General features: G+C 44.6%; 1 protein-coding gene across 1 annotated transcript in view; it reads right to left on the bottom strand.

The window, feature by feature from the left end:
• Nucleotides 1-846: 846 nt before the first annotated feature.
• TH (tyrosine hydroxylase) overlaps nucleotides 847-15,287 on the bottom strand; it is a 414,235-nt gene continuing 399,794 nt past the window's right edge. The window contains exons 12-13 of the mRNA XM_069623939.1: nucleotides 4,336-4,469; nucleotides 847-2,212 (exon numbers count right to left, since the gene is read on the bottom strand). Coding sequence (XP_069480040.1) covers nucleotides 2,053-2,212; nucleotides 4,336-4,469 — 294 coding nt within the window. The 3' untranslated portion in view covers nucleotides 847-2,052. The remainder of the gene's footprint in view (nucleotides 2,213-4,335; nucleotides 4,470-15,287) is intronic.

Below are 15,287 nucleotides of genomic sequence, written 5' to 3'. Positions count from 1 at the left end.
AAGATATCAGCATTTCTGGAACTTATCTTGGGGAACAGAGGGTTCCGGTCAGGCCCTCCAGTCAGTCATAGCCACCAGCATTCATCCCTCTATTTAGCTTTCCTTCCAGAAATCCCATCGTATGTCTGTATTTCCCTGGTTCCTTCAGCAATCACATGAGCAGTTCTAACCCAGGCAGTGTCAGGCAATCATCCACGCGCTGTTAAATCTCCATCAATATTTCCACCCAGATCATTTTAGGTAGCTCTCTCTTCATTTCCCGGGCAGATCCTTGATTTCTATTGTGTGACATCTTATAAACCCATAATCACACCCACAAAAATGTCTGAATTATCATATGCCAGTTTATTGGCTATTCCTTTTCATTGATCAACTATTATCCATCGCCTTCTTGCACGGCTGGACCCTCCGTTCTGATTGGCCCCTTCAGTTTACCAAGGCCAAATATGGGAGGGGATCAGTCCACCCTCTTGAATTTACTTTTTACACATTTTAATTTCTTCACTGAAAAAGTCTCTACATGACAACGTTCTCTAATTTCTAAATAGACCTAACAATATATACATTTTCTAATTCTACTCACCCTGCCAGACTAAATAAAATGCATCTGGCGTGTAGATGACATTGCATGTGCAAACAACAGATTTTTGTGGATAATGCGACAATTATAACAGTTCTCGACATCACACTTTCTAACCAGATATTTAATTATTTAAACTATCACCTCCCTGAATCTCCACTTTTCCAGAGTAAATCAACAAAATCTGATTTTAAATGTAAACTAATAGCAACATAATTATATATATATATATATATATATATATATATATATATATATATATATATATATATATATTCATATTTTGTTTAATTGGTACATTACGTTTTGCTTCACCCACTCAACTTGAGCCATAGGCATCTGCTTTCTTAGTTGACTCAGGCTGGTGCAAATCACTTAAACATTCATGTATAGTCAAAGGCTCGGATAATGGTTGCTAAAGCGATCTTATCTCGCTGTCCAGATGGGTTTACAGCCTCATGTGAAAATATTGAGAGCAGGCAACGCCCCACCAGTCAGCCCAGAGAGGGACCACATAAGTTCTTGAATTTTGGGGATTTTACAAGGTTCAACTAATTAATGGTGGCCTTTCTGTTGACCCGGCCACACCAATAAATTCCTCGGCCATACATGAATACAGATTCATCTCTGGCCCTGACACTTCAAAGCGAGAGTCTTTCAGATGGATAGCCTTATTGGGCAGGTCACTCTAAAATCAGTCCACTGGGTTTATACAGTGTGCACATGTCATTTATGGTTTCCTAGGCTTCTGCAACCTTTGGCTCTTCGGAGATGTTTTTAACTACAACTCCCATCAGCTCTAGCCAGCATAGGCAATGATCTGGGATCATGGGAGTCATAGACCAAAACATCTTGAGAACCGCAGGATTCAGACCACTGTCTTCACAGAAGACATTGGATCTATAAGCAAACTAGTGATACTGAGGAACAGAAGGAGATTGTACGCATGTTCTTGTATTTAATGGTTAGTATTGAAGGATCAGACCTACTACACATGTTTCTTAAAAACACAGTCACAAATTAGTCCACACAAAAACACACCCTGTCTTGCCCTAAATTAAATTGCATTATTGCGAAGAAAAAGGGAATTCAGTTTCCAAAATGTTCAAAATGTAACAACTTTTAATTCTGCATGCTTGAGCTTGTTTGGTACTGTTGGGTGATTTACTGTTGGGAATAAGTGCTTACATCAGCCTGGCATACAAACACATGAACAAGGCCGCTTTGCATGTACACACTTTTAATAGGCTACAGGAAAATGTACATTCATGATATACAAGATGAATTCATGAGAAGACAAAGACGATCCAGGCTAGTACCAAAGGATGAGGACTAGAACCAATAAATGAACATTGTTTTTCCACATCAGTGTAGTGCAGCCACTGCCTTCTTTGGCCTCCGATTTGTGTTTGGGGTGGGCCATTTGCTGCGTGTGGCAAAGTGCTCTCTTTTCTGTTCTTGCTCCGAAGGCACTAACTGATCATGTTCAGAGCATCAGTTAGGCCTTGCAGTGTGTCCTTCACTCCGCCCAGGGAGCAGCAGATCTTGTGTGGATTATCCAGGATGTGAATGCTGAAGGTGTACGGGTCATACTGCACTGCAAAAGGGCGCTTAATGCGTGCTGCATAGCTCCTGCAAAGGGTAAAGAAGCACCACATGGTCTGTTATTCCGTATAACTCACACCATAAATTTCCCTAATCCCATGCCCTAGGCTCTGCCTTCTTTGTAGTGACACTTAACTTTGATTAAATGAATATCCCTCCAACTGAGTGAAACCTGTGCGATTTGAAGCTGAGTTTTAGGCAGCTCAAGACGCCTCTGCCTCCACTCACCCTTACCCCCAACGGACTCTTAACCACCAAATCTAACCCTCCTCAACTGCAGCAACTTTAAACAGCAGTTGAGTCCCAATGAAGTCTGAAGTAAGACTGACTGCTTCCTGTTGTGCTACAGAAAAGGGATGGCACGGCTTACTCCCGAGGCTAAGCACATGAATGGTCCAACACTAAGAACGCGATGCAGAGAGTGAGGATCATTCAGCTCATGCAGAGAACAAGGCCAGTCCTGAAAATCTCTCACTTGGTCATCGATGGCAACATGTGAAAGCATCATGCAGATCACATATTCCTCACACTCAGGGATTGTTGGTGATGTGTGGCAATATGGCACAGATTCCATAATCCCGACTGCTGTGGGCGGTTGTTATTCCCTTCAAATATGGTCCCCAGGTCATGATCCCAACTTTTGAGCATTGTTGGGCCTATGTGAACATGACTCACACATTCCCATAATAATCACTGTTGGCTTTTGTGAGTGAGGCCTGTGGGCATCATATGAATTCTATAACCCTCAATTTTGGGGGGTTGTTTGTGATTTGCGCACATCACTCTGTCCCTGGAATCCTCTCTCTTGGGATGAGTTAGTCAGGTGTGCCCACGCCACACTGGACTTGCAATCCTTGTTGGGTGGCGCTATTGTTGATCTGAGTGCACATTAACACTGGTCCTGAACTTCTGACTGCTTAGAGCTGTGGTTTAGGTGCTGGATACATTGCTCTAATACTGGCAGCCCCCTTGCGGAAAATATTGATGTTTTGTTAAATTTGTATAATAAAAATGAGGGCATTCCAGTAAGAGAAAATGTGATCACCAGGGGCTTATAACATTCACATATCACATTATCACTTCCTCTAGTGCCATTTTCTTGGCAAACATTGGTTCAGAGGAAGCTCAATTAGCTGGATCAAATATATTGTGCATTTGTTTAGTAGTATTTTGAATTTTCTGTGTATATTTGTTCTCTCTTTACCGTACTCATGTTACAACTTATGCAGTCCTTCATGGAACACGGTGGTGCGATGCACAGGTTGCTCTGCGGTCATTATTGGGTTTTAGCAGCACAAAGGTGCAAGGAAATGGTCTAGATTTGGGTCTTACAGTCAGTGACCCATTGGGTCGAAAATAAAGCTGCTCTTGCACTGCGAAAACCGGTATCCAATTAAATTGTCGAAAACATATTTTCGAAATGCCATTTTGTCCAAAAAAATGCGTAAAAAAAAATTCCGAATGATCTTTTTTTATTTTATGTTTTATTTTTGTTTCGCTTGTAAAAAAAAAAGTGTCTATAAAAAAACGGGGGGTTGGGGAGGGAACCCGCCATTAAAAAAAACATTAACAAAAAAAAACATTTTCCGCCATTTTGATGTTGAAAAAATGGCATTTCGAAAATATGACGTTCAAAAATGTCACCATGAACCGCGAAGACCGTACCAGTGCTGCCACCCTCTCCAATCACCTTTGCCCTTGCTCCTCAAATGTCAGCAGTCAGTCTTGGAATTTAGCGCATTCATGTTTTTCACATATGTCCTTTGTTGTACTTACTATTGGCCACCCAGTTTGTATCTTTAATGTGTCCCACTACCACTTTGCTCTCTTAAACAATCAGTGGAGTAACTTTGCTGAAAATGTTGGGGGGGACATGACATCTGAAGAAAAGGTGCCCCAGCCAAATGAATGGGGACAAAATGGTGTTCCATGAAAGTTGGGGGGGACAAACACCCCTGCCCCCCTAAATATACACCCATGTAAACAATATTGCATATGATCCTTTTTTGGTCTCCATTTTCCCAAATCTCACTCCTTGCCGTCTGCTTCAAAGACATCAATGTTTCTCTGACTCCCTTGCTCTCCGCCAACGCTCTACCTCCGTTACCCCTCACCCCTTCACATGCATGTCGCTTCTATCAGATCATTACCGAAGCTTTTCTTTGGCATTCTCAAAACTTTCAGAAACAAAGTAGACGGGCTGGTAGTTCTGGTCTTGGTATGGCTGCAGGGCTGCTGCATCCGGGTCAAACTCTCGGACCTCGGGTTCATCGGACAGACAGTGCTGGGGGATAGAGGAGCACAAAAAGCATGAATAAGTCTGAAAACCAGGTTGGTTGGCATTAACTTGTGACATAGGGAGGAACTAACTTAGGCAACCAGTCAAGAATTGTTACAAGTCTTAAGATCCAAACCTCATAGCAACATATGTCCACCTAGGCGTAGCAGGATCCTGAGCTCGGCGAGACGGTGCAAATGCCACACTATGGCCCAAAATGCCACACCAAGTGCTCACCTGCTCATAGCACTCTAAGACATTTACAGCGGGATTGAACATGTCGCATTACTGGTGCTCAAGCCTACATCCTTTCAATCATTGTGCCCAAAATAATCAATTAAAATAAATATGAACTGAAGATGTGTTCCCTAGCTGACAGCCGTGCATGTTGAGGATTGCCAGAGCTATGGCTGTTAAAGGGTCATTAGTTTGGTGAAATATAGCTTGCCACACTCTTTAAGGGCCCTGTCCAGATTTTGTGACACAGTCTGTGGGATGGACAAGAGGTGGTGCTAACATGGCTCGCCTCTCTTCAATCTGGGTGGGGGAGGAGAGAGGAGTCTGCACTCTCCCCTCTGCCCAGCCAAAACAGGAGTACTAAAGAGGTCATCCTCCATCTCCTTAACCCCTGCCACTCCAGAACTCCTCCACTGTCCAGTAAAATGGGTCTGGCGTCGGGGTAGTGTCAGGAGTCAGAAGGAGAAAAACATACTCCCAACAGCAGGACTCTGGCATTGTAATGCCATTTTTTAATGAATTAGCTGTAATCTCACGCTTCTTTGAGAAACCATGCATTACATATCAGACGTTTCAGCACTGCTCACTGATCAGCCCCCTTAGCATAACTAAACACCAGACTGGCATTGGTCAGCACCCTGGCAGCACGTTGCCACTTTTCAGCCCCTCTGGCAGTAATGCCCATCAGCATGACACCGGGTAGCCAACCATGATGTGACTGAGCAGTACTCTAGGATGAGCAATCCACAAGGCATGATTAAGTGAGCAGCACTCTGGCAAATGGTTTCCCTCAGATATACGTGACGGTGTTCTAGCAACACCCCTGGCACAATTCAACATCCCCATTGCCGCTGTGCAGACCCAGAGTATTAGAGCTACACTCTGTTATCTGGCAGTCCCATTGCATGGCAGATCAGCACCATGGCACTGGCAGGTGGTAACCACACTGGTAACACCCACAATATAGTTGTCCTCAATAATTTGGAAATTAAACATGCTTCTATATAAAAGTTTCTAGAATAGCATTCGGTTGGCTAATTGAAAAATTACAAAGTCCTGGAAAAAATATTTTAAAAAAATTGAAATACTATTGAAACCGTCAAATCTGCTTTCCTAGTGACACTACACTATGTGACCCTTCAGATTGGCTACACTGCTGCCAGTTGTAGCACTTTGCTGGTGCCTGTACGGTACATGGCTGAGTTCAAACACGCTCAGGCGATAGGCAGTCCACCCCCCATCAGCATAACTGAGCATGTCCTCTGTATATTTCTGCAGTGACACTTGGTAACCTCTTCACCCTATTTACATAACTGAGCAGCATTGGGCCATGGGCAGCCACTATGGAATCTTTAACATGAATATTGGCAATGGTTATTCCGCCTGACATGACGGCACAGTGCTTGAGCAGCCCCAATGGATGACTGAGCAACCCTATTTTTCCCTGGACAACTCCCTTGCAGGGCTGAGAAGCATCTCAACACTCATCTTTCCTGCAAATCTGGCAAGAGGCCTCTCTCTGCCTTGTAAAATTTAGCAGTATTTTACTCTAGGTTGCCAATTGGGTGCAAGTGAAAGGCTCCACGTATAATGGGCTAGCTATGGCATGATTCTGGAGCCTTCTTCACCTGGGCAGCCCACTCTCTAATTTGACAATAACATTCTCTCATTCTTGGCAGTGATTCCAGCATTACCACATCCGTGGTCAGAGGATTGGTGTTGGGCATGCACCTGATATAAATGAGAAGACAACAGGCACCCGCTGCTTCCTTGGCAAAACTGAGCAGCACTCTGGCCATGACCAGACCCCACCCCCGCCGTGGCATAACTATGTAGCAGATTTGCATTGGACTGCATTCCTAAATGAATGATCAGCATTCTGGTAAAGAAAGACCCCTTCCCCATGGCATAATTGAGCAGTGCTCCTGGCACCGGGCAATTCCCGGGCATAATTTGGAAGCACTTTGGCAAAGCAGAGACATTTGGCAGCCTCTTTGGCATAACCTACCAGCAATCTGGCCATGGACAGCTCCCACTGCTTCTCCTCTGATATTTCTAAGCAGTACGTTTGCACCGGGTAGTCCTCTGATATGACTGAGCAGCCCTCTGGTACAGTAAAGCCCACAATGGCATAACTGAGCAGTACCACTGGCACTGAGCAGTTCCCTGGCATTATCTGGCAGCACTTTGGCACTTATCAGATCATTAAGCTTATCAAATGCACTTGGCAGTGTGTTCCTAATCCAGCATAGCTGGACAGATATCAATAATTGGGTAGCCTCTAGCATATAGGCTAAGAGCTCACATACTTAGTAACTCCTTTACTTGGTTTGTTGCACTAGGTTTCCAGAGTGGAAAAACTTAAGAAGCACCACTGCACGTTCAGAGCTCCCTCCCAGAAATAAGATCATCGGTATGGCCAAACAGCTGGCCCAATTAAGCAGCTCTCTGGTGTTCCTGAGCAATTATTGCTACTCTGCTATTTCCAGAATCCCCCCCCGACTCCCTTTGCTATATATCGACACGACACAAATAAGCAGAACCAGTGGAAACATGGAGCATCCCCTCTTGTAAATGAGCAGCATGTTTTGACATGACTAAGCAGTGCTACTGGTATAACTGAGCAGCATTGCTAGAATACACGAGCAGCACAACTGGCATAATTAAGCTGAACCACTGGCATAACTGAGCACTGCTAGCAGCATGTTTGAGAAGCAGCACTGCCACTGTTGACCAGCAACCCTGACCGGATTGAGCATGCTACCGGAATACATGGTGGGACTTTCATATTTCCCAGTGATCCTGGGCTACATGAATAGTACCAAGACATCTTGCCCCCTTGGGAGATGAGCAAAGCAAGCATGTAATTCAGGAAGACGTGCTTGCCTTTTTTAGTCGCATCCGTTTGGCCCGATGTTTGGCACTCTCTATTCATCATGGAAGATCATAGTACCGCTAATAGCTGTTCACACTGTGACCTCTAAGTTTATAATAACGAAACAAGACCTAGGTGCTATTGCAGCTAAATTAATGCACACAATGTCCACAGCTTCTTCTCCATCTTCCGTCACTTGGTACTGCTCTCTAAATCACACCTTCAGTCTTTTCCTGTTGCCTTTTTTTTGTGTTGCTGTTAGTGTTCTGTCACTGTAAAATGTGCCGCCGCACTTGGTTCATTCCTCTTTTTACGTGCTCCCTCTTTACCGCTCTGCGCTCACCCCTTGTCACACCTACTGGTAGACCTTCTTTATACTCGCTCTCCGATCTATCGCCACCCGGTAGATTTTCTTTGTACTCGCCCTCCGATCTTTCGCCTCCTGGTAGACCTTCTTTATACTCGCCCTCCGATCTATCGCCTTCCGGTAGACCTTCTTTATAATCGCACTCCGATCTTTCGCCTCCCGGTAAACCTTCTTTATACTCGCCCTCTGATCTTTCGTCTCACGGTAGACCTTCTTTAAACTCGCCCGCCAATCCATCGCCTCCCGGTAGACCTTCTTTATACTTGCTCTCTGATCTTTAACACTCTCTGTCGATTCTTACTTTATCTCTCGACATGTTTCTCATCCTCCTGGCACCCTCTTTCTGTAACGCTGTTCGAGGAATGTTGGATGGGTCTATTGATGCTGTCTACTGGTCAAAGGGACTGGCCACATTCCATCCAGTGCTGAAGATAGACACTGATTTGAGAGACTGCTGGTCTCAGCAGATGGGCTTCACGTGCCACTATCAGATTCAGATTTCATGAGAACCTTGATTTTCTCCAAGCTCGATGCAGTGGCATAATACTTTACGCGAAGGACAGCTGCCTTCCTTCATGCTCGCTGACACTTCTAAAAGTGCTGCGTCATCAGAGAGGTTGACTGAAGCGATGCTCCTTTTTGGTCCTTGCTCCCACCCTGTCGAGCACGCTCTCATTTTCCCTTTTGGAATTTGAAGACCACCTTCTGTTCTGCAAGGCACTAAAGAGTCGTCTTTTTTAAACATTCTTCACGATTTGGCACCTCTTCCGGAATGTCTGCTTTTTTTTACTCAGCACCTAGATGTCTTTGGGCCATTGTTTGCACTCGGTACAATCCAATCCAATACAACTGCAGGTTTCTGGGAATTAATTGCTGGTTTCTGGGAAGCATCTTTGGGGAGTTATGTTAGAACGGCCAGATGTCACTTCCTGTATCTTGGCTTTTTACTGACTGCTCGTCTAATGTTGTTATAATTGGCTCACAATCCACTGTTCATGAGCAGAACCAACCATCATCATGCAGGCTTGACTCTTCATCAGATCTGTTGGGTTAGGTGTGATGCAGCATTTATCTGAGCTACCATAGATGCGGATGGGATGTGTGAGGGCGATGTGTGGGCAGCTCTAACACTGGTTCTATCCCATCCAGTGACTCATCCTCGTTAGGCTCTGGAGGATGGCTCAGGGGCAACGTGCTCGCCTTGAAAGCAAGACAACACAGAGCAACACAGGTTCGATCCTCGGTCTGCGCTTAGAAACCTCTGGGTATTAAGCACGTTATGAAAAAACAATCAAATATCATTGCATAGTCTTTGTGCACAATGCAGCCGGGCAAGCAGGGGTGTTGCTAGGTCTGGAAAAGATCCAGGGCTAGGCTAATGATGGGACCCGGGGCTAGCTAGCCTTTTGGTTGTAGCACCCGAGCTTCTATCCGGGGCTACATCCAAAAGACCAGGGTCTATAGCCTCCACAGGCGCCCCCACCCTAGCAACGCCTTTGCGGGCAAGTCTGTTGCTTTGCTCTGCACTGCATATACTTACTGAGTATGTTGCAGTGAGGTCTCGATCAAGGAGGTGCAATTGACTTGCCTCGTGAATATTGGTGAGGCGAGATTGCTTCAGGTTTCATTGTGCCATGAAGTAAACACAGGGCCAGAGGTCTACAAGGGTCAATTGAGAAGCAACCCTGGTATCATTTTTGTAATGCGCTTACACTGATACCCCTGCCTCTTAGAAGAACTCAGAACTCAATGCCACAACTAAAGGTGCAATGGGAAATAGCGCATCAGTGGCATGTTACAAAAGATTGTCTAATATTTTCTCATGATTGCCAATGTTTTCAATCAAAGCGTTTGTCAGAAAAGGTGCCCAGGCAAAGGCATGCACAAGGAAGGGAGTGTGGCAGTGTGTCATATGTGGAAGACTTGCAAACAGGCATGAGGAAAGCGTGCAAGGCCTGGGGCACGTGAAGGGTCAAGGAGCTTCATGGGGAGCTCCCTCCATATGAAAAACGAGAAAGCTTTGGCAGAGGCAACAGTTCTGGCTTTTTGTGTAGGCATTGGATCCACATTTTCCAGTCAATGCCATAATGGCACTGCTGACGCATGTGCAGTACTAATCGCACCTTACACCAGAAAATTCCTGAATACCTGCAAAAGAAGATCTCTCAAGACAGACCCACCAGACACCTCAGATCAGCCTCTAGATCACTGCTCATCATCCATGTGACAAAACACACACAGATCGGTGGCTCTTCCTTCTCATTTCAAGCACCGGCAATCTGGAGCTTACTCCCTCGAAACATCGACAGCATACAGGACTACCTCCTCTTCAGGAAAATCCTGAAGATCTGGTAGCTCCCTGCCATCCCCCGGAGCCATATAATTCCCCTTCTAACTTAAATCCTAGCCAACATTTCCCTCGATCATTTATATAAGCACTGATACTCGCTTACCGCTTTAAGCCTCCTGTTCTGCCCTGTGTTTGTCCCACCCTTAGCAACACTTGCCCTCTGCCTTCCTCCACACTTTGTCTGGTTTTCCATGGCCTAACGCACGGACATCCTTAAGGCACTCACCGATGCCAGTCCCAAACGGTGGCACACACACATTGACCCACTACTCTGGGGTGCATTTAAACACTGCAACCAAAAACGGCCTGGCTTTTGTTTTCCCTTTCACATGAACAGCAGCATTTAAACACTGTAACCAAAAATGGCCCTGCTTTGCACTTATTTCACATGAGTGGCAAGAATTTAAACACTGCAACCAAAAATGGCACTCTTTTGCGTTTATTTCACATTAATGGCAAGAAGTTATCCACTGCAACCAAAAACGGCCTGGCTTTTGCTTTTATTTCACATGAGTGACAAGAATTTAAACACTGCAACACAAACGGCCTGGCTTTTGCTCTTTGTTCATGTCAAATTAAAGAACCATGTGAAAAGGGGATACCCATCATTATCAATGGACAAGCAGCAATATAAATGCACCCAAGAAGGATACATCACAGAATCATGTGACCTGCAAGACAGGATTTTAAACATTAAAAGCAAAAACAGCCTGCACATGTGTTGCAAATAAAAACGGCTTTAAAAAGCCACAATTGAAAAAGATATCACTGCTCACACAGAAAATGTCAGGGAAGCATATTGTGGGGGTGACCAAAGTAAATTTATATTAGGTTCTACCCACACAACTCCTGTAACGTGTGAAGAGACACTACATCAGGAAAAAACAGTTCTGGCTGAGGCAGGCACTTCACAATGAAAGCCCCACATCCAGCTGGATATCACACCTCTCCTCTAAACAATCCCGCAATATAATGTGATGCTGCTGAGGGCGTCAAAATTCCCTATTCTGCAGACATGATGGCAGGAGCCCACAGATTTCAAAGAAGTCAAAATGTGGGTGAAGCCTGACACAAAGTTGTGTTTCATTGTAGCACCCACTTCAAAGAGCAAACTGCCAATTTTAAAGGGACTTATAAAAAAAACTCTGGTCACAAGCGAGCCCAGGGAGACAGATGGCTGTGGGGGATGAAGTGGCCCTTCCATATGTTGAACAAGACACTCCCAGTTAATATTAAAATACTATTTCTTTTTAGGCATTTTGAGCAGCCATCAGGCTAAGGATTTTATTTCCAGTTTATGCCATTTTTCATGTAATTTTGATGCGGTTTTAAGGATATAAATTGCATTTACCTGGGACTTGGGAACTGTAATGGGCAGTTAGATTCGTTTTTTGGCTTATCTGAACATGTGACAATTATGAGATTTCATAAAAAGATGGAAATTGAAATTAGGAATATGCTTGATGATTTACATATTCATAACTGTTGTACATTTTATGAACATGACAAAAATGTCCACATCGCCATCGTACAGATTTGGCGATCGGCTTATCTAATTCCCCAAGATTAATGAAAACCGAATATGTTTCATATGGCAGTGGCTAGTACAATTATGAAGTTATGATATATAACTCGTTTTTGCCAAAAGGTGGTAAGGGGAACAAAAGGAAGATGACAAAGACAGATGATGCTCTCCTCCCCTGAACCATTCCCAACTGGGGGTGGAGAGAGGGGTGGTAGCTGTTCAATCCTAGCAGCAGTGCTAATTACAGGGTACCCCCCTAGATTGTAAAGTTAGTGATGTCATTTCAGCTATATAAGGGGGACTGTACTAGGACTCAGGACACACACAAACTGGGGAGACAGGAGAATGAGACAGGAGAAGGAGGACGGAGGGAATGCTGCTGAACCTTACCATCCTAGAGAGTGCAGTGACAAGATCCCTTGCCCTATCCGTACAGAGTGTCCTGAGATCCAGCTTGCTTTCTTGAATCCTAAACCAAGGCTTGCTATGCAAGTAGCATACAACACCAGCCCTAAATTGCATAAACCCTTAATTTGTGTAGCAGTGCATCCAATATTTCCTCATTGAAAACCCCAACTGCCCGTGTAATTTATTAATCTCCCCATAGAAGAATCTCTTGTTTGCCTGTGTTTGTTAGTATATCTCCTTTGAAAAACCTCTCAGTTGTTTGTGTAAATCCTAAGTATTTTTGCAAGTAAATCAATTAATTTCCCCATTGAAATTCACCGTTCATGATTGTTGCAATTAGAAATCAACCATCTTGTTCCTGGTGTTTTTATTTAATTGTTATAGTCAGTGAAGTGTTGCCTCAAAAGAATTATTCTCCTTGTAACTAAAAACCGAATGTGTCAGTTTATCGTGAGCATTACCAATAAAATGTATGTTTGCATCTGTTCAATTAAACCCAAACTGTTGTTCCCATTTTGAGCAATCCCTTTTGCCTAGAAGTCTACCTGTTATGAGCCTCTGTCCTTGTCACTGAAAACCGATGTTCCTATTGTAAGCTAAACCTCTTCCATGAGCTGCCTGTCATTGTAAGTCCCAGTAGAAATGAATTTCCCTTTGCCACCGTATTTTCCCTTTGCATTTGCTTTTTCTCAAAACCGATTTTCCTACTTCATTTTTATTTTGCCCTGGTGTGTGGATTAGTATTCTCTAAAGCTATGCCTATCTCCTAAGTGTAAGCAATGCACATTTTCTTCTATTCTGTCCCCTAGCCGTTGTGAGAAATAATCAAAATCCCATTCTTCCATTCGGCTCCAAAAAATGGGATTTCCCTTTCTTTGCTGGCTTCCCATCTTGTGGTGGTGACACCAAAACCGATTTCCCCCCTATATTCCTACTCCTTGCCACTGCCTTCCATTCAAAGGAATCCAGTCCAAATTGATGTTTGGGTGTGTGTGTTGAAGGGGGGAGTGCTTTACTGTAGGTGCTATCACTTTGTGTGGAATTGTTATTTTACTGGTTTGTCATTAAAACAAAAGCGAGTGTAACAATCTATTTCAACTTGATTGTATTTTCCTGTTTGTCATTATAACAAAAGCGAGTGTAACAGCCCATTTCCATTTGGTCGCCCTAGATAGGATATTGCATTTGTGTTGACACAATTTTGGTGGCTGTTGTATTTTGATTATCCTCATTTACATTGAATAATAAATGAATAAAACATCTTATTAATACACACCGGCATGGTTCCTAGTCCATTGTGACATGGGGACTCATTAGGACCCTGGCGGTACGGAGTGAACAGCGCCGTAAAAGGTGCCGGCGCCGTTCATTCCATACCGCCGCATTACGAGGTCCCCTCGCGGGACCCAGGAAGCAATGCCTTGGAAACCAGACGTGCTTACCGGGTCCCGCGAGGGGAAGAGGGAGCAAACAACGGGCCATCTCGTAATGGCCCGTTGTTTGCTCCCTCTCCCATTCCCATTCAGCCCCATAGGGGCTGAAATGGGAATGGGGAAGGACCGTGTCCGGGTCATTGGAGGGAGGAATTACCGGGCCTTCCGAACTCAAAATGGGCCAGTAAGTCCTCATTCCGAGGACCCGGGCCCCAACGCGATTTCGGCGGCAGCCATTCATCCAATAGCGGCATGGTTACCGTCGAACTCGTAATGAGGGCCAAGGGGTTTTTGTGGCGGTTGGGTGCGAGACGGGTTGGAGGCCTACTCAAAAGAATCTGCAGTATATTAAAAAGAAAAAGCATTTTATTATGTGCCACATTCATTGTAGGGGAAGGAGTTCCCTGGCTGGAGTGTGCCCTGTAATAAACTGTGACAATAACAATCCCTCCCCCACCTCCTTGCACACTGTCCTCTCTTCACCTCTCTGTTTGTCTCCACGTTGGATCTGTATGTGACCTTAATCCTCATTTCACATCGATCTCTCTGACACCTCACTCTTGAAGGGCCTGATAGCCCTCTCACACGATCAATCTAACAGAGATGATGGAGGTGTATTCCTGGGCCAGCATCTGCCAGTTAGCCATACACCTCCTTTAATGTGCTCTTCTTCAGCAATTGCCTCAATGCCTCCCCTGCAAGGATCCTGGTTAATTAGCCAGGACAGCATCTCTGACCTCTCTCACTCTACAAGCTCTGCGCCTCACCTCCCCTCGCCTCCAAATTTCAATTGGTCCTTTGGCAGCGAGGGAAGAATACAACCACCCGGAAATGCAGGTAAATCGAGTTAGTTTGTTTACTCCATTGAATGCCACAACTCAAACAAATCAGTGCTATATGGTATGTCCTACCTTTTTTAATTCAGCAGCCACGTGCCTGGCGCAAGGCACACAATGATTAAATCAGAAAGGTGCTCCTTTGGCATGTCTTCAACATCTGTCTAGCTTTTTCTTTCCCCTGTGCTGTGTCCCATAGAATACAGCAGGGTGCCACAATAAATTTGGTCCAACTATATGCATAGTTTTGGTCCGTTTTTTTCAGTTTCTCAGCTCCTCAGTCCTTCTGTCTTCTCCAGCTTCCAGCCTTCTCAATCTTTCCCTACTTCTTTCTCTGCTCTTCTTTAGCCTCCTACTTGTCCCTCCTCCCCAATCTCAACTGTACACAATGTGTGGCTACCCTCTACTGTCACAAGCACCTTACTACTCCTCTGCTTGCCTCTGGGACAGGCACAGTACTTCGACGCCATGAATTATGGCAGGGGGTGCTATACAATTGCAAGTTAACATAACATAACATAATATGACCTCAACTGCCAAATTTTGGTAGTACCTGGGCATATTGAGGCTGTGTCTGGAAAATACCTGTCTAGTGCATATGGTTTGACCAGGGACGTCATTTGGGGTTCGCCAGGGGTCGCAAGTGTGACCCCCAAGGTTTCACTTGGTACCCCTGTGGTCTCCCTTGCTACCCCCCGCCCAAAAAAATAAGGTATTAGATTTCTTTTTCTTTTCCTTTTTTTTACATTGAAGCTCCTGGGCTGTGGCAAGTGTCATGTGGCTTTTTGTTTCT

The sequence above is a fragment of the Ambystoma mexicanum genome, chromosome 11, assembly GCF_040938575.1.
Source record: "Ambystoma mexicanum isolate Mex_15411 chromosome 11, UKY_AmexF1_1, whole genome shotgun sequence".
NCBI lineage: Eukaryota > Metazoa > Chordata > Amphibia > Caudata > Ambystomatidae > Ambystoma > Ambystoma mexicanum.
Note: the sequence above shows the minus strand (reverse complement) of the source record. Positions and strands in the feature narration are given on the sequence as shown.